Genomic DNA, 20,224 nt, shown 5'->3' on the forward strand with positions numbered 1-20,224 from the left:
TTTTTTTTGTCTTCTCTTGTGATTAGCTGTAAGGGTGCATCAGCTACCCATATGTTTGTAGTGCTTTTGAGGAGGCACTGCTAACCAAGCAGGAGACACGCTATCAGACACACCTAAAAGTGTTAAATGGTTTCACCCAAGGCTTTTAGAAAGTCAAGATTAACACAGACCACTTGCGAGAAACAAAGCTGCTTCTTTCACAGGGAGCTGCAGGTATATAATATATATATATATATATATATATATATATATATAATCTCCATATAGTTTTAATTTAGAATGGTTTGTATTTTGGACAAAGTATAGATGTCTATGCACCATTGCCACACCGTACCCCCAACAAATTAGTAAAGGTGTGTGTGTATAAAGGGTTTTGGGTGGATCATGTTACTGGTTTCTGTCCTTTAAAAGCAGTGGTCTCTAAACTCTGGCCCTTGAGGCATTATTCCTGCCACTGACACCAACAATGCGGCACTATTTCTCCCCCAAATACCAAAGATGGGTCATTGTTTAATTGTGTCTGCCCCACACCCCCCTAAAGTCTGAAGGACAATAAACTGGCCCTTTGTTTAAAAAGTATGGAGACCCCCTACTTTAGAACAACAGCATGACTTTAAAAATGTCTGGACTTTTACCATTTCTAATTTGATGTCTTATTGACAGATTACTACCTGGAAGACTGTATTCAGATGACTCAGTTCATCCCGCCTCCAAGGGATAAGAAGAAGAAAGACAAAGATGAAGAGGGAGGGGAGGATGAAGAGGTAGGTGATCACATAGTCAGAGTGCACACCCAAATGTTGTACTGGCTTTGCATTGTAATATGTGTGCACAGCATAGTTGCATGATTTATTAAATTTTATGTGCCCAAGTCAGGGACTCAAAGTATTGAATCCAGAGGGCTAGCAGCTAAGAAAATGTTAAACAATAAAATGTACATGCCCTAAGAACTGTAAACTGTATAGTGACCCCAGCAGCTGCTTTATTATGCTACCCTTAGTAAAAAAAAAAAAAAAATAGTTGGCAATAAAAACAGCGCTCCAAATCTAAAAAGTCTGTGCTCCGCACACTTTCTTTGGGAACTAACCATGGACTCTGCAGTTTTAAACAATGACTCTTTGGATTTGGAGCACTGTTTTTATTGCTAACAGTCACTGATACTTGGAGCACTTTATTTTATTGAGTCAAACATCATTGTTGTTTTTTAGTGTTCAATTATTTATGCACTCTTCAATTAATGAAGTAGGGAGTATGCGATAAGTCACTGGGCTGTGAAAAAAAAAATTTGCACTTTTTTTTTTTTTTCACAAACAGCAGGACGCAGGCTGTGTTTTTTTTTTTTTTTTTTTTTATCTCAGCACTGTATTATTATTATTATTATTATTATTATTATTATTATTATTATTACTTTTTTGGAAGCAGCGTTGCTTATTTCTAATTTTTAAGCAAATGGCATTGTTATCATTGGAAGCCTCGTGCCTTGCTTATGATAGGATTACTTTTATAAGTTTTTTTTTAGATTTTCCTGGATTTGATGATGAGATAAGGGTTCACATTCCACCGTCTGCACACTACCATTGCAGTATCAAAGGTGGCTCATCCATCTGTTGGTCTTATTTTATGCAGTAATGTATTTGTTACATTATGTAGAATCAAACAGGAGCTGGAACACCCTTATGTGGACCAAAAGTCTAAGTGATTAGGAATAGAGCCAGAGATGATGGTTGAATAATGTTCCCTTCAGTGGCAGAAGATTATTCTTTGGAGTCCACTCGCTGAACTAAAACCTTACATTTTGTTTTTCTTGTGGTGCATCTTTGTCAAAATTCTTCCTTTCTCAACATTGCTTGTATTTCTGCAGACAAATTGTAATCTCATATGTGGTCCTGATTACGGCCCAGAGACCCGGCGTTCAATGTCACAGCTGAGTGAAAAGGAGACCCCTATTGAGCTAATTGAAGCGCTCCTAAAGTACATTGAATCTCTAAATGTACCTGGTGCTGTTCTGGTGTTTTTACCTGGCTGGAACCTGATTTACACAGCACAGAAGCATCTTGAAATGAACCCACATTTTGGTAATTTTTATCACTATATATATATATATATATATTTTTTTTTTATCTTGAAATGCATGGAGGGGGTGAGGCCTGTTGCAGTTTCCTGTCTAGAGATCCTGCCAGTAACCATAGTTCTGATGCAGGCTGACAATGCTGAGCCCCTGCCTCACATTGGACACAGCATTGTCAGCCTGCCTTGCAAGATCAGTCAATTGGCTGTTAGGGTACCGATCTAGTAAACCTGTTACTGGAAGGATCTCTGGGTAGGATACACAAGCTGTTAATAGGCATTCACACACATTGGTGCAAGTCAATAGAGCGATTCCATCATCATGCACTAGATGACTGGATATATTTTTATCTTCTGACTTTTTTCAGCCAGTCACCGTTATCGGATTTTGACACTGCATTCTCAAATTCCACGAGAGGAGCAGAGGAAGGTGTTTGATCCTGTTCCAGATGGAGTTGTCAAGGTAAAACTTTTCTCTGGGGGGGTTTGGGGGTGTGTCGGTGGGGGTGTTTTGGCTGTTCTTCCGGGGGCATGTTTGTGGGGTCGGGCGCTGGTGTTGGACAGGAGGGCCTGAAATTAAAAAAAATATATATATACTTTTTCCTGTAAAATCAGTGATTTGTGTTTTCAAGCTGTACGTTATTTTATTGTAAATCTGATGTAACCCCTCCTGTCTTCAGGTCATTTTGTCCACAAACATTGCTGAATCCAGTATTACTATCAACGATGTTGTTTACGTCATAGATTCCTGCAAGTAAGTTTTTATACTGATTTACTATAGACTCATTTGGTCTACATATAGAGCTGTAATTTTTAAATTATAATTGAAGGCAGCACGATTTCTTCATTTTCTATAATGATGCCAATATTGCATACACCATACAGTCTTTCTCCATATCAAAAAATAGGATGAGTGGTCACTCATTACATGCGAAGGGTTGAGAATGATCAATTGCTATTGCAACTGCTTGTTGGTAGTGCATGTGGACAGTTAATTACTGCTTCTAATATAGAACTGTGTCACCATCCATCTAAGTTATATCCCATGATCCGTGATGAAGAGGGAGTGGTTTGGCTCTCAAAACACATTGGCTGTTTTCATATCACTTGTTTACTGACAAATTCTCTTGGACTCTAATCCGTTTTTGATCCAGCAATCCTTTCTGTATTTCTAAGTTAAAAACTGGCCTAGTTATCAGGAACAATGCTCAAATTCTATAGAAAAATGATCCGGCTGTCTGTTGCCACACACACCCCAAGTAGGTTCTTGGGTGTGTGACCTTTTTATATTGCTTTGTTGATTTGCAGTGGACCTTTACACTCCCAAGATCTTAAATTAAACCTTATACCTTTTTTTGGTTCTCTTTCCAGACAAAAGGTAAAACTGTTCACATCTCACAACAATATGACAAATTATGCCACGGTCTGGGCCTCAAAGACCAATCTCGAGCAGCGAAAAGGAAGAGCAGGGCGTGTGCGAGCAGGATTCTGCTTCCACTTGTGCAGCAGAGCACGCTTTGAACGGTGAGAAAATGGCTATCGGATTGCAATCTGTTTAGTCTCATGTTAGGGATGGAATGAAGTATGTTTATGTTGTGTTTTTATGGGACAATACCAAACTTTACCTTAATACCTTTTCTTTTGTAGCTTGGAACCTCACCTTACACCAGAAATATTCCGTACACCTTTACATGAAGTTGCTCTGAGTATTAAACTACTTCGTTTGGGTAGCATTGGACAGTTCTTGTCAAAGGCCATAGAACCCCCTCCACTGGATGCTGTGATAGAAGCTGAGCACACGCTGAGAGGTAAGCCTTATTTCAGGCCTTTGTGAACAGCTGAATATTTGGGGATGATCTTCAAATATGGATGTTTTAGATCACTATTTACATTTTAACAATCATTTTTTATTTAGAGCTGGATGCATTAGACGCGAATGATGAGCTGACTCCTCTGGGAAAAATTTTAGCTAAACTGCCTATCGAGCCCCGTCTTGGAAAGATGATGATAATGGGCTGTATCTTTTTGTAAGTACATCTGGTCCTTTTTATATATTCTCATGGTATATCATGTATTTCCATATTTCTTTGTGATGGTCCAGCTTATTACAACTTATCTAATAAGGAGCAAAGAATAATTTTGAAGGTATATAAAATCTTGTGTGATGTACTAGCGATCTTCCAATTTAACCACTTAAGGACCAGAAGATTTTACCCCCTAAAGGCCAGGCCATTTTTTGCGATACTGCACTCGCGCGACGCTGTACCCAAATAAAATTGATGTCCTTTTTATTTGATCACCCCTGCCATTATTTGTTTGCACTATAAACAAAAAAGAGTGACCATTCTGAAAAAAAAAAACTATTTTTTACATTCTGCTATAAAACATTCCCAATAAAAAAAGTGTAAAAAATCGAATTTCTTCATAATTTTAGGCCAATATGTATTTTGCTACATATTTTTGGTAAAAAGAAAATCCCAGTAAGTGTATATTGCTTGGTTTGCGCAGAAGTTATGACATCTATAAACTAGTGGAAAGATGTAATTTCTTTTTATTTCTTTGTACTAGTAATGGTGATCAGCGATTTTTTTTTTTTTTTTTTTTTTTTTTTTTTTTTTTCTCAGGACTGCGACATTATGGTGGACAGATCGGACACCTAACTGACATTTTTGACACTTTTGGGGGGACCAGTGACATTACTACAGTAATCAGTGCTAACAATTTGCACTGTTACTGTACTAATTACAATCAATTACATCAAAGGGTTAAATGTGTGCCTAGGGGATGGGCTCACTGGATGAACACCGAGACCCGTGTTCCTAAATAGGAGGAACACAGGATCCCTGTGTTCATCACTGACAAAACAGCGGTCTGCCGTGTTTATATCAGCAGACCCCCGTTCTGTCTCCATGGGGAGTGATTGCAGGTGCCTGGCTAGCATCGCAGCCGCCGGACCGCTGATTGGCTCCCCCCCTAGCCAATCGGCGCATGCGCATCCACACTAACTGCTACACAAAGGGACATACATGTACGTCGTTTCGCACATACTGCGGCAGGTCGGCTCTTAACTACGACGGCAGGTCTGCAAGTGGTTAAAGCAATAATAATGCCAGCTTACTATTGCTTAGGTGTGATGACTGCATTAGTTTTCTTTTTCAGGCTTTCTAATATTTTCATCTGGTGATCCAGCCAGTAAGTCTGTTGTTTTTTAACAGAACAAGCTCTCTTGCAATTACAGGGATGAAACAGACCATTTAACCCTGGCAGGGGTGCTTAAAATGATCAGCTTTTATTTATGTAAAATCTTTATCCCAAAAGGAAAAAAACTGTTGCCGTAACAATATGGAGTATTAGCTGGAATTTGGCTTCAATTTGTTACTGTATTTAAACTTGCTATTACTTCTAACATTCCCCACCCCTTCCCAAAAATGAACAATGCTGCTGTCCAAAACTGCTCCCCGTGCGCATTCATCCAGAGTGGAGTCTGTGTAATACAGGTGTGTTACTGGCCAGATCTCACCAGGGGGAAACAGAATAAAAAAAAAAAAAAAAAAAAAAAACCTAATGACTGGTAAGCAGCAATATATGAATTACATTTTTGGTTTTAGTACTGCTTTAATATCTTAGTAGATGTAATGGATTTGCTGTGCAGCCGATAATGTCTGAGCAGACAGATTTTGTCTCATGGGCAGGGTTCACAGTGCGATGGACTGTTAAATGATCCATGTTTTTTATGGTATCCTTACAGTACCTATATAGACTGTGTTGTAATTATTGCCCCCTCTTTCGTGTCACAGCTCTCTAGCAATAACTAGCAGCTCTCAAACTGTTAAAGAAAATTACCTTCAGATGTCTGATGTCAATTAAAGTGATTCTAAAGGCAGATGTTTTTTTGTTTTTTTATCTTAATGCATTTTATGAATTGGGTTAAAAAAAAAAGTGTGTGCTGCAGCCCTCCTAATATTTACCTGAGCCCCATGAGTGCCTCGGCTGTCTGGGACTCTCCCCCCTGATTGGCTGAGACACAGCAGCGGGCGCCATTGACTCACACTGTCAGTCAGCAAATTAGGGGAGAGAGGGGGCGGGGCTGAACCGCAACTCCATGTCTGAATGGGCACAGATCAGCAGCTCTGCTCAGGTACCCACATAGCGAGCTGCTTGCTGTGGGGACAGGAGGGAGGGGCCAGGAGTTCCAGCGAGGGACCCAAGAAAAGGAGGAAATCCACTGCACAGAGCAGTAGAGAGGTGTGCATCTTCACTGGTCTCACGATTCGATTACGACTGCTGTCAACGATTCGATTCCGTGATGCATTACGATTACTGCCCATGGTTTTCATCAAAAAAAAGTCACTCCCTGCATGTAACAGTCTGAACACAGACAATAACTTAAAGATGAGCTCCAGGGTCCCTCTAATATACTACAGGAGACGGTCAGAGACTGCAGACCTACTGCGCAAGTGATGCAGGAGCGGGTCAGAGACTGCGCACGTGATGCAGGAGAGGGTCAGAGACTGCGCACGTGATGCAGGAGCGGGTCAGAGACTGCGCACGTGATGCAGGAGCGGGTCAGAGACTGCGCACGTGATGCAGGAGCGGGTCAGAGACTGCTCACGTGATGCAGGAGCGGGTCAGACTGCTCACGTGATGCAGGAGCGGGTCAGAGACTGCTCACGTGATGCAGGAGCGGGTCAGAGACTGCTCACGTGATGCAGGAGCGGGTCAGAGACTGCTCACATGATGCAGGAGCAGGTCAGAGACTGCGCACGTGATGCAGGAGCGGGTCAGAGACGAATACCCTTTAGTATCACTTTAACAATTAATTTAGCCAAGTTGCTGCCAAAAGACTGATCGACAAAAGGTCAACATCACTGCATATAAAAAGATTCCAATCAGCAATCAGAAGTATACTGCTTGTAGATTAGTAGATGTTTCCAGAGGGGAAATATTATAGGGAAATCCCAGAAAGTAACTAGACAGAAAAAAGGAGTGCAATCAGTACACGCAGACTGGATAGATGCAGCAGGTGGGGGATGTGCCACTTTGATACTCCTCACATTAGACAGGACTTCTCACATTAAGGATGACAGGCTGGTCTCTGGTCATGTAAATCTTTGGCGCATTCCTACCGTCCCCCTTCCCCTCCTTGCAGCTCGTTGCTGAAGCAGACTCTGTGCCTTATCCCTGTGCTCTTCCATGTAACAGACTTGTGTCACAGCGGCGCCACGCCACCCATTTGGAAGGTGACAGGTGTGCAGAGCTACAAATCCAGAGGCAGGGGAGAACGTGGGTGGGGGCGGCATGCTGACGTATTGCAGCGCCCACCTCCTGAGGCTACAGCATCCAATTGTAGTGCAACAGCGCCAGGTGCAGCCAGTCCACGAGCACATGTTGTCAGCAGCAGGATGCGGAAGAGCACCAACACATTACACAGCCAGCTCCCTAATTACACTTTTGTGGGGGGAGGGGGAGGAGCCGGGATGACGTCATGCATAATCACGATTAGCTGCATTCCGCATCAATGCATGATCGTTAAAGGCTGAATCGCGATGCATCAATGTGCTAATCGTTTTCAACAACCCTACAGAGCAGGTAAGTATTTTTTTTAAGGGTTTTTTTTACCCAAGAAAAAAAAAAACTCAAGAATTACTTAAGTTTGCACAGATACAGGGGTTAATTTACTAAAACTGCAGAGTGCAAAATCTGGTGCAGCTCTGCATAGAAACCAATCCGCTTCCAAGTTTTATTGTCAAAGCTTAATTGAACAAGCTGAAGAAGCTAAATGACTACCATGCATAGCTGCACCAGATTTTGCATGCTTCAGTTTGAGTAAATCAACCCACAGTGACAACATTCCTCCTCCTTTTTCTATTTCTCCATTTCTATTGCCTGTGTTGGCCAGTGTGGCAAAAAAAAACAGGTAATTTGGAAATGTGGGATGTCATATCTGGGCAGATACTGGTTTAGTGAGGGACCTTTTTGGTTTCTTTCAGCCCAGCTCACAAACGCCTATTTATACTGTTTACAGAGACACCCTGACACTTGTGTATCTTAGTACTGGGGAGCATCTGTTAGTTTGTGGTTATGTCCAAGTACAAAGTGCCTGGGTCAGTAATAACATTGTTTTGTTGCAGTGTTGGTGACGCTGTGTGCACGATTTCGGCTGCCACTTGTTTTCCTGAACCGTTCATCAGTGAAGGGAGGAGATTGGGATATGTGCACAGAAACTTTGCTGGCAACAGATTTTCTGATCATGTGGCACTGCTGTCAGTGTTTCAAGCTTGGGATGATGCGAGGTAAGGATAGTGTGCAGGAGTCCAATGTGAAATGTAATAATTGTGGCTTCTTTGTACTCATGTTTCTTTTTTTTAATATAGAATGGGAGGAGAAGATGCTGAAATCAATTTCTGTGAGCATAAACGTCTCAATATGTCTACACTGCGCATGACATGGGAAGCCAAGGTACAGCTGAAAGATATCTTGGTCAATGCTGGTTTCCCTGAAGGTGAGTGACCCTTACTGGCATATTCTACTTCCTGCAGTATTGTGTCTGTGTTTTTTGAAATGCTCATTTTTTTTTTTTTTTTTTCCTCCCCCCCCCCCCCTCAGAATGTTTAATGAATCAGGTCTTCAATAACACTGGTCCTGATAATAACCTAGATTTGGTGATTTCACTGTTGGCTTTTGGGGTTTATCCCAACGTCTGCTACCACAAGGAGAAGCGAAAAATCCTGACCACAGAGGGCCGAAATGCACTTATCCACAAATCTTCTGTCAACTGCCCTTTCAGCAACCAAGAATCAAAGTATCCTTCTCCATTCTTCGTCTTCAGTGAAAAAGTAAGCTGCTAAGCCTTTTTGCTGTTTATGTACCATACAAAAAATACCTGTGTCCTAAAGTCTCAAGGCAAATGAAGGGAATATAGTTTATGATTAACACACCACTACCACACTGTTGCCTGGCAGACAACGCAATTTTCATTTTTAGCATTACGGCTTTCTTTGTCATCTGACTCTTGTATACTGGAAGAGCACTGATTTTGTTTTTAGGGTGAGCAGCCAGGTCACATAAATAGCAGAAGTGTCAGGAAATCGTGCTGTTCACTCTATTGGTTATAGGTAGGTGTCCTTTTTAAAAATCCATCTCCAGCCAAGATGTTTAAGGTGGGGGAGTGGTAGAGCGCCTTCAGGTTTTTCATGTTTCCTTGCTCCCCCTCTGAGAATTTTCCCCTTCCTTCCTGTTTTCACACCTTTAAAATAAGTGGAGATAAATACAAGGAGACACCAAAAACCGAGACTGCAACCCTCCCACACAATATCCTAAACTAAAAACAAAATTTTAGTTCTGTTACAGATTACCTTTTACCTTCTTGTAATTGGTTGGATTTTTTTTTTCCTCTGTTTTAATACTAACAGATTGAGCCAGAATGTAATTTACTGCTCATAACTGGCTTGCTATTTGTTTTAAATGACCTGACAAAGGGAAGCAGCAGATCTAAAGCAAGTCTCTTGATTATGGGCAGCACAGTGGTTAGCACTTCCACCTATCAGCACCAAGGTCATTGGTTTGAATCCCAACAATGGCATTCCCTGCAGAGTTTGCATGTTCTCCCTTTGCCTGCGTGGATTTCCTCCTGGTATTCTGGTTTCCTCCCACACTCAAAAGACATGCTGGTAGGTTGATTGGCTCATGTCTAAAATTGGCCCTAGTATGTGTTTATATGAATGCGAGTTAGGGACCTTAGATGATAAACTCCTTTAGGGCAGGGACTGATGTGAATGTACAATATTTTTATGTAAAACGCTGCGTACAATTATGGTGCAATAAATATAAATACGTTTACTTCTATATAGTATACACTTTGTTGTTCTTGTTCAACAATCACTCTGCTGAGCTCAGTCTTGCTTTGGGTTACAGGACTTTTGATTGATTTTTTTACACAGAATGTTTTTGATTTTGAGTGCAGTTCTGAGCCTTTTTATTTCTTGTGTGCGTGTATTTGGCCTGCTAAACTAGTTGTCTGTACTCTGCAACAGTCTGGCTAGTTCTGAAACCCTTCTGGAAGCCACTAGAGGGCAGATGATGCTGATATTGGAGTCCTGTTCTCTGGTGCGGTCTCCATAACAATATATGAAAACCACACATAAGGTCTACTACCTGGACTTGAAAGTTCAGGCTCAACCTTTCACAATTGAGTATGGGGAGAGATCTCCATCCCCGAGCAGCAGTGAGGTTAAACCCTTTTGGAAAAAATTCCATGCCTAGATGCACTCTGAACGTTAAATCATAATTCACATTTATAAGGGAGAAAATTATAAACTTCACTAATCTTTGGGGAATCAAATTGTGTAAATCTAGGGTGCTAACTTTATATATTTTTTTTTTTTTTTTTCAGATCCGTACTCGTGCAATCTCTGCAAAGGGTATGACCCTGGTGAGCCCGTTACAGCTGTTACTCTTTGCCTCCAAGAAAATTATGTCAGATGGAGAAATGATAATCCTTGATGACTGGTATGTGTATTGACGTGCACATTGTGTCAGTGTTTGTAAAGCTTGAAGAGGTGGTTCCAGGGTCTGATTTAGAACAGCTGTGCTTGTTTTGGAGTCCTTTTCCAATATCTCACACAGCAATGTTGAAACCTTGCAACAACTGATATGTTCCTTATAAGATAAGATTCCAAAGTTTTGTCCTCTGGAATACGGTCATGTGCTTGTTGTAAAGCTTTCCTTTTTTCTCTATCGTTCATTGATGGACGCAGTCCTCTGATGTATATTAGTAGGGTTATACTGCCCCTGCAGGAGTAGGACACTAGGCAGAAAAAAGTTCTGGCTACCCCAATGGGCAGTCCCTGGGGGTATACCCTCTCTCTTCCTGCATAGGATGTCAGTTTTAATCTGCCTAGTCGGGAGTAAGGACCTAGTTCCTTGCTGGGATCTTTGGTCCTGGCATAAAAGTATGTTTTTATGTAGATTTTTTATTAGCTAGCCTTTTTCTCCGGATGTTTTTTCCTGTGAAATCTAGAAGCAACTAGGTCGGATCTGCGTGACAGGCTGGATAATCTAGATCCAGTGGTCACCCTAGCTGGCCAGTGAGTGCGTGCAGACCTTGGCTCCGACCTTAGCTCCGCGCTGGGTCAGCCATGACATAGTCCCACTGGACGGGGACTTGGCCCCTGAGTTAAACGTTAAAAGTCTAGGCCTATGTTGCAGCCTTCCTATTTGGCCGACAGAAAACCCCCCACCCCCCCCACTTCGGCGGAGAGGGGTCCTGTCAGGAGATGGCGCCCGCCTGTGTTCCTGGTACGGTGAGTAAACGTTCCCCCTTCCCTGGCAGATTTTGGGGTGGACGCAGGCCCCTCCCTGGGATGGTTAGACCCTCACACTCCTGGGTTTCCCTCTGTTCTGCCGCGCAAACCCCCCCCCCCCCCCCTCCTCTGCTCCCCTCCTATGTGGGGGACTGTTTGGGCCTGCCTGAGGCTGAGATCTTGTTTGCAGGCCGCATGGGGGGCCGGGGGGGGGGTGCGCCGTCCGCAGCGCTTGGACGATCGTGGGCTAGTGGGTTCCTCCAGGGCCCTTCCTGCTGCTTGATGGTGTTCCGGAGGCCTGGCAAGGGGTCCCCCTGTGGGTCCTGATTGCCGCATGGGGCCACCATTTTCTTGTAGCCTTGTTTGCTACTATGACGGCGGCCATCTTGGTACACCCGTTTTCTGCCATTTTTCAGTGGATTCTCTGCTGAGAATGTAGTTGGGAGTGCCTGGAGGCATTTTCTAGTGTGTGGAGCCCCTCCCTTCACCCCGGGAAGCTTCACTGCTCACTTAATTTGGCTGAGCTGCTGCTGACCTTCCTAGATCCGGCTGCTGGTTCTGGGGACAGTGAGTTCTGGGGGCATATACCTCTCTGAAGGTTTTTCAGCGCGTGCCTGACCTTTTGGGGGGCACTGTAGCGCAGTGCGACCGCTTTTTTCATATATTAAAAAAAAGACTGTCCACCGATGAGATTTCGGCTGTTCTGGAAGCGTTTGTTTCCCGGGTGGAGGTGGCTTTTAGAAGGCATGGTGCGAAGAAACGACCCCCCCACCAATCCCTGCCTCGTTTGATTTCTCGGATTCTGAGTGGGTATCCCGGCCGGGTCTGGTACCCCGTGCCCTGCCTCCTCTGATAGTGAGGATGAGATTTCTACCTCTACTGCTGCGCAAGATAAGGCGCTGGTGCACGCACTGGTTGTTTCTGTGCGTGAAACTCTGAAATTGAAGGATATGGCGGTGGTCTTTCCTGGGGCGCAGGTTGCTTTCGGCACTCACAACCTTTCCCGGGCGGAAACTTTTTTTCCCTTCCCAGCTTATTTTGCTGGCCTACTTGCAAAAGAATGGGACCCGCCGAGACGTTCCCTTGGGGTGGCTAGACTGTTTGCTAGACGCAACCCTTTTGAGGAGTCTCTGGTAAAGCAGTGATCGGTGCGACCTAAGATGGATCCTCTGGTCTCTAGGCTAAATAAGGCTACCGTTATACCGGTAGAAGATTCCCCATCCTTTAAGAACCCAGAGGATAGAAAGGCGGAAGCTGTGGCCCGCAATATGTACTCCCTGGCGGGGACTGCACTGAGACCTGCTTTTATTGCGGCCCTTGTCACACAAACTTTGACTGAATGGGCGAAGCTACTTCGCCGTTATGTGGAGAGTAAGCCAGTCAGTCCCTCCTGCCTTTTGGGGAGCTGTTGGAACAGATGGTGCAGGGGCTGCAATTTGCTTGTGATGGCGTGCTAGACATTGCTTCCATGTTGGGTCGACTCGGTTTTGGCAGTGGTCATCTGGCTGAAGTGTTGGTCTGCGGATCAGACTTCTAAGAAGGCTTTGACGGAACTTCAATTTCAAGGGGACCGTCTGTTCGGCCCTACCCTGGACGATATTAAGGGTCTTAGGGGGGTAAAAGAGTACATTTCTTCCGCAGGCTTCCAAGGGTAAGGACTCTCGGCGTAGACAAGGTCCATCCTTTTTCGACTCTCAGAAAATGTTTTGGTTCCCCAGGGTCAGCCGATAAGGCAAAGCCCTTCAATGCTCCCTCGGGTGGTTCCAAGCGTCCCTGGTCTGGTTCTCTAGGCCTGGGGTCAAGTCCCCCCTCGGCCTGAAGGTGCGCCCTCATCCGTGACTGAGGTGGGGGGACGCCTTTGCCTTTTCTCGGACCTGTGGCTAGCCAGGATTCCAGACAGATGGGTCCGGGAGGCTGTGCGGTCCAGATACAAGATCGAGTTTCTTTCTTTCTATCTGTCCCTCCGGTCAGGTTTTTCCCTTCCAATGTCCGCCTTTCCCCGGATCGCTTGCAGGCGCTCTATGGGGCAGTGCAGGACCTGCTACAACAGGGAGTGATAGTGTCGGTTCCGCATGCGGAACGCTTCCACAGGTTCTTTTCCAATATGTTCACGATTCTCAAGGAGGAAGACAAGGTGCGTCCAACGAATGTCTTTGTGCGCGCTCAAAAGTTTAAGATGGAAACAATTCGCACGGAGGTGGCCTCTCTACACCAGGGGGATTTCCTGGCTTCCGTAGGCATCAAGGATACCTATTTTCACATACCAATCTGTGCCGCTCACCAACGGTTTCTCCGTTTTGCCGTGGGAGAGGATTACTATCAGGTTGTGGCATTACCCTTTGGTCTCGCCTCCGCTCCCCGGATCCTCACAAAGGTGTTGGCCCTGGCACTGTTATGGCAGCAGGGGATATCGGTCCTGGGTTACCTGAACGATCTGATTCTCCGTGCGGAGTCCACTGCCTTGCTGACAGAAAACTTGGGGGTCACCATGAGAACTCTGGAGGAGTTTGGGTGGATTGTGAATCTTCAGAAGTCATCTCTGACCCCTTCCGTGAGACTGGTCTATCTGTGTGTGACTTTGGACTCGTCCTCAGTCAGGGTGTTTCTTCCTCTGTAAAAAAAAACTCCAAAAGCTCCAGTCTGCAGTTCATCTGTTGATGTCCCAACGACCGGTCGTCCCTTCGGACTTGTATGAGAGTGCTGGGGCTGATGGTGTCGTCCTTTGAGGCGGTCCCATTCGCTCAATTCCACACGAGGATTCTTCAGAGGGAAATTCTTCTCAAGTGGTACAAGCACCCGAATTCTCTGGACCTTGGGATTCGGCTAAGCCACAGGACCAAGGAGTCCCTGATCTGGTGGCTTCGGCCTCCGATGCTTCAGTTGGGGAAATCCTTTCTCCCTATATACTGGACAATTGTCACCACTAATGCAAGTCTGTCCGGGTGGGGAAGGGGGGGGGGGGGGGGGGAGTCCTCAATCAGGACTCGGCTCAGGGAGTCTGTCCCTGGGGGAGGAATCTCGATTGCCGATCAATTTCCTGGAGCTGAGAGCGATCCGGCTTTGCCTGGCACACTGGATGGAACGCCTGGAGGGTTGTCCAGTGCGCATTCAATCGGACAATGCCACTGCCGTGGCTTATATCAACCACCAAGGGGGGAACAAGAGTGTTCTTGCGGCCCTGGAAGTGGCATGCATTTAACGTTGGGGGGGAGAGCCATGTTCCAGCTCTCTCCGCTGTCCACATTTCGGGAGTGGAAAATTGGCAGGCGGATTACCTCAGCCGCCAGGCCTTAGACGCAGGGGGGTGGTCCCTGCATCCCTAGATGTTTCAGCAGTTGTGCATTCGTTGGGGCACTCCGGACGTGGATTTGATGGCGTCTCGAATCAACAGGAAGGTACAGAGGTTTGTGGCCCGCTGTCGAGACCATCTGGTAGACGTGCTGGTTGCTACCTGGGGCTAGTACCCGCTGATGTATGCCTTTCCTCCTCTCAAGTTGCTGCCTAGACTTCTTCACAGAATAGAGGCCGGAGGGATTCTGGTCCTTCTTGTGGCTCCGGACTGGCCTCGCCAAGCTTGGTATGCCGACCTGGTCAGGCTTGTCGCAGACGCCCCGTGGAGACTTTCTCTCAGGGAGAATCTATTGTCTCGGGCAAATATTCCATCCTGCTTTACAGTTGCTGGCTTTGACAGCTTGGCTGTTGAAAGCCAGGTGCTGAAGGGCAGGGGATTGTCTGCTTCAGTGATTCCCACTCTGCTAAAAGCGAGAAAAGCGACTTCTAGGAAGATTTATCTTTGCACGTGGAAGTCGTACATTGTGTGGTGTGAGTCCCTTGGGACCCACCCTCGCTCCTATTCGGTGGCTCGGATCTTGGCTTTCCCAATGGGGATTTGATCAAAAGTTGGCCTTGAGTACTATCAAGGGTCAGGTCTCGGCCTTGGCTATTTTCTTCCAAAGGCCATTAGCCACCCATTCCCTGGTGCGTAACTTCATCCATGACACTTGCTACCTCCCGGTGCGACGACCTCTACTGCCTTGGGACTAGACATATGCCGGTTTTCGGTAATTCGATATATCGCGGTATTGCATACCCACGGTATTGTTATTGTGGCATTTTTTAAATACCGAGTTTCTCTGTCAAGTCTAAAATAAATATAGAGAAGATTCAGCGCTGAATAAACAAAGACATAAGACCAGCAGCTAACACTCAAGGGTAATCCAACACCTTCAAAAAATAAGTATATAATAGTGTAGCGCAGTCTAATAGCAATAAATAACAATCATTTTAAAAGCCAATAATAATAGACATATAATGAATAAAAAGAAGTTCATAAGGTGGTAAAAAGACGGTAAAAACAAAGTCCACTAGTGATCCGGTGAATAGATAATAAGTGTGACTTCAGTGCTCATAAGATCCCGTCACCCGGCATTATCTGCCTCTCACCTCCAGAACTTGACCCCACAGGGTCAAAAAGCATGAAGCAATCTCCACGATGTAAAGCCAATGAACTCAGTAAACCGGACTACAGCCTCCAGCAAACGCCTGCACCGATGACTTATGGGGTAAAGGGTACACCTTCCCAATCCACTTGTATTGGTTGAGATTCTGAGCATGCTGGAAGTTCAGGATGGGAGAGAAGTGATGGACGTAGGGGCTGCGGCCTCCATCTTTGTATAAATGTTTTACCAGCAGGGAACTCAGGAACGTCTTGCCTGTGCCGCTCCAGCCATGGAAGGATAACACGAGGGGTTTGCTGGGGTAATCCGTCCCTACAAACTCCCTCAGAGCTTTCACCACCAGATCCTGGGCCAGATGCTGCCCGAACAAATTACGAGCGAGGTCGCACTCCAAGGCGTCCAGGCCGGGCCGGAAGCTGCAGTCACAGCCGCTGCTGGAATACAGGCTACAATGGAGGGAGGAGAACTGCCAGCACAGCCCGGAGCCGGTCCGCCTCAGCCTAGTGTTGTCGGTGGTTTGTGCGGCGGTCGGCTCCGGGCTGTGCTGGCAGTTCTCCTCCCTCCATTGTAGCCTGTATTCCAGCAGCGGCTGTGACTGCAGCTTCCGGCCCGGCCTGGACGCCTTGGAGTGCGACCTCGCTCGTAATTTGTTCGGGCAGCATCTGGCCCAGGATCTGGTGGTGAAAGCTCTGAGGGAGTTTGTAGGGACGGATTACCCCAGCAAACCCCTCGTGTTATCCTTCCATGGCTGGAGCGGCACAGGCAAGACGTTCCTGAGTTCCCTGCTGGTAAAACATTTATACAAAGATGGAGGCCGCAGCCCCTACGTCCATCACTTCTCTCCCATCCTGAACTTCCAGCATGCTCAGAATCTCAACCAATACAAGTGGATTGGGAAGGTGTACCCTTTACCCCATAAGTCATCGGTGCAGGCGTTTGCTGGAGGCTGTAGTCCGGTTTACTGAGTTCATTGGCTTTACATCGTGGAGATTGCTTCATGCTTTTTGACCCTGTGGGGTCAAGTTCTGGAGGTGAGAGGCAGATAATGCCGGGTGACGGGATCTTATGAGCACTGAAGTCACACTTATTATCTATTCACCGGATCACTAGTGGACTTTGTTTTTACCGTCTTTTTACCACCTTATGAACTTCTTTTTATTCATTATATGTCTATTATTATTGGCTTTTAAAATCTCTGTCAAGTCTGCCTGACTTGTGAATTGATACATTTCAGTGAGCTGGATGACTCATTCACTCACACAGCTCTCCCAGTAACTATAAACAAAATGATTACATTGTATCTTTTCCTTCCCTCTGCCAGGGAGAAAGGAAGTTTAACCTCTTAAAGACTGGATCTTTTTCTGAAACTTGTTGCTTGCAAGTTAAAATCAGTTTTTTTTTGCTAGAAAAGTACTTAGAACCCCCAAACATTTTATATATTTTTTTAGCAGAGACCCTACAGAATAAAATGGCGATTGTTGTAATATTTTAGGTCACACTGTATTTGCGCAGCAGTCTTTCAAACGCAATTAATAGACTTTAATGAATAAAAAAAAAAAAAACCTAACAGTAAGTTATCCCAATTTTTTTTTTGTTACACAGAGAATCGTGATCTTTATTCCAAGCTAAAAAATCGTGATTCTCATTTTGGCCAGAATCGTGCAGCTCTAATATATATATATATATATATATATATATATATATATATATATATATATATATATATATACATACATACATACATACATACACGCATAGCAGCCCACATTACATTATTATATAGCCATCAAGCAGTGTCTGGCCTACCTGGTGATGACTGGTCCTGGCGCTCTGATTCGATGGCCTGGTCTTTAAAGGGGCAAATCCTTGCGATCTAGAAGTGGTTAAACCTGCAGGAGGACCGGTGTTTTTATCTATTAATGACTTTACTATTGCTTTAGGCCTGGTTCACATGTATGCGGGTTGGTGGTTCACATGTATGCGGGTTGGGGGCCCACATTGCACAGGCATAGCAGCCCATTGATGTGAATGGGCTTGAGCTGCTATGCCTGCGTTTTCAGCTGAAAAAAGGTGCATGCAGAATTTAAAAAAATGCAGTGGCCATGAAATCCATCCTTCTTTTGCACCATGCGACTTACCTGCCGTTGCTGCACACGCAAACTGTTTTTAAATGCCATGCCCACGTATACAAAAAATGCAGAAAGCTTGCCAGAGCAGGAACTGCAGCTTAGTCGCATGGTGCAAAAGCAGGATGGATTTCAAGGCCACTGAATTTTAAAAGAATGCTGCATGCACCTTTTTTTCTGCAGAAAATGAGGGCATAGCAGCCCGTTCAAATCAATGGGCTGCTATGCCTGTGCAAATGTGGGCCGCCAACTCGCATACATGTGAACCGCCAACCCGCATACATGTGAACCACCAACCCGCATACATGTGAACCAGGCCTAAAGCAATAGTAAAGTAATTTATAAACAACACCTCCTTCAGGTTTAACCACTTCTTGACCACAAGGATTTGCCCTCTTAATGACCAGGCCATCGGATCGGAGCCGAGCGCCAGGACCAGTTATCACCAGTTAGGCCAGACACTGCTTGATGACCTATTTTAGGCCTGGTTCACAGAGTCTGTACTGACTGACTATATAATAATGTGCATAAGTGAACCAAAGCCCCTAAATTCAGCAATGAAATTCAAGTGAGGTAGACATTTAATAATTTAAATTTAATAATAGAATACCGTGATAATACCGTATACCGTGGCAAAACCTTAATCAATTAATCGCAGCATGAAAATCTGATACCGTCACAAGCCTACTTGGGACCTTAATTTGGTGCTGTCGGTTCTCCAGAGGCCTCCCTTTGAGAGTATTCTGGAGATTCCCCTGCTTACCTTGTCTCAGAAGGTGGCCTTCTTGGTGGCTATCACTTCTGTGCGCACGGTGTAGGAACTGGCGGCATTGTCCTGTCGTTCTCCCTACCTGATGGTTCACAGGGATAAGGTGGTACTTTATCCAGATCAATCCTTCCTGCCGAAGGTGGTCTCCAGTTTTCACTTAAATGAGGACATGGTGTTACCTTCTTTGTGTCCTAAGCTAAAACATCCTAAGGAATTTGCTCTTCATACCCTGGATGATGTTCGGGCGATTGGTGTCTACTGAGTCTTTTCGCAAGTCTGACTCGCACATTGTGCTCACGGGTGGCCCAAAGAAAGGGCTGCCTGTGTCTGCTGCGACTATCTCCAGATGGATCAGACAGACAGTGGTGCAGGCTTATTCCATTAAGGGTCAGATTCCACCTTTCCCTGTCAAGGCGCATTCTACCCGGGCGCTTAGTGCTTCCTGGGCTTTTCACCATCGGGCATCTGCTTCAGGTGTGCAAGGCGGTGACCTGGTCGTCTGTTCACACCTTTTACCAAATTTTATAAGGTGGATGTGCTGGCATCTACAGATCCTTCCTTTTGGCAGCAAAGTTTTGCAGGCTGCTGTAGGGGGCCGTTTTGGCCTTCCTTGAGGGTGGTCCTGTTTGGTTTTCGGGTGGACCTCATCTTGTTCTGATGAGTCCTGAGTTGCCTGGTTGGCCTTGGGGACTGTTTTTTTGTTCTGCTTTTCCCACCCCTAATTTGGGTACTGCTTTGGGACGTCCCTACTGATATGCATCAGAGCACTGACTCCGTCAATGAACGATAGAGAGAACTGGATTTTTGACTTGCCATAAAATTCTTTTCTCTTAGGTTCATTGACGGACGTAGTACCTGCCCCCCTTTTTTTTTTTTTTTTTTTAGGACTAGTTTTTCCTTTTATTGTATTATGGTTTATTACATTTAAATACATCAGCTATAATGACCTAATTATGTTACCTTTTAAAGTAGAGCATTAAGCAAAACTTTTTTTTTTTTTTTTTTTTTCCCCATTTTGGCTAGAGAAAGGGAGGGTTATAACCCGTCAGATTTTTATTTTTTTTTTGTCACCATCTTTGTCCCATTGCGGAGATATACCATCACTTGTCAGTGACGCAGGTTTGCAAGGCGACCACCTGGTCATCAGTGCACACTTTCACAGAGTTCTATAAAGTGGATGTGTTGACATCTGTGCATGCTTCTTTTAGCCACAAGGTTTGCTGTTTAGAGGACCTGATCCTCTGAGGGTGTATTGTTTTGTTTAGGTGGGCTCCAGTTGTTTTGGTTGAGCTCCTGTTGCCTGGTTGGCTACTGTTTAGCCTTGGGCATTTTGTTTGCTGTTCCCACCCCTCATGTTTAACACTGCTTTGGGACGTCCCAATGGTTAGGAAGATCAGGAGCTGTGTCCTTCAATGAACGAAAGAGAAAATGGGATTTTGACTTGCCATAAAATCCATTTCTCTGATGATCATTGACAGACACAGCACCCACCCCTCTGTGGAG

The 20,224-nt window shown here is 45.0% G+C and overlaps 1 protein-coding gene across 1 annotated transcript in view; it reads left to right on the plus strand.

The window, feature by feature from the left end:
• The window catches only part of DHX9 (DExH-box helicase 9), a 56,301-nt gene that overhangs the window by 27,473 nt on the left and 8,604 nt on the right, over nt 1–20,224 (plus strand). Inside the window, exons 15-25 of the mRNA XM_082265598.1 lie at nt 664–764; nt 1,862–2,075; nt 2,436–2,530; nt 2,748–2,821; nt 3,439–3,591; nt 3,715–3,875; nt 3,983–4,094; nt 8,199–8,360; nt 8,442–8,569; nt 8,674–8,903; nt 10,460–10,575. Coding sequence (XP_082121724.1) covers nt 664–764; nt 1,862–2,075; nt 2,436–2,530; nt 2,748–2,821; nt 3,439–3,591; nt 3,715–3,875; nt 3,983–4,094; nt 8,199–8,360; nt 8,442–8,569; nt 8,674–8,903; nt 10,460–10,575 — 1,546 coding nt within the window. The remainder of the gene's footprint in view (nt 1–663; nt 765–1,861; nt 2,076–2,435; nt 2,531–2,747; nt 2,822–3,438; nt 3,592–3,714; nt 3,876–3,982; nt 4,095–8,198; nt 8,361–8,441; nt 8,570–8,673; nt 8,904–10,459; nt 10,576–20,224) is intronic.

The sequence above is a fragment of the Pelophylax lessonae genome (genome assembly GCF_965119305.1).
Source record: "Pelophylax lessonae genome assembly, chromosome: 8".
Lineage (NCBI taxonomy): Eukaryota > Metazoa > Chordata > Amphibia > Anura > Ranidae > Pelophylax > Pelophylax lessonae.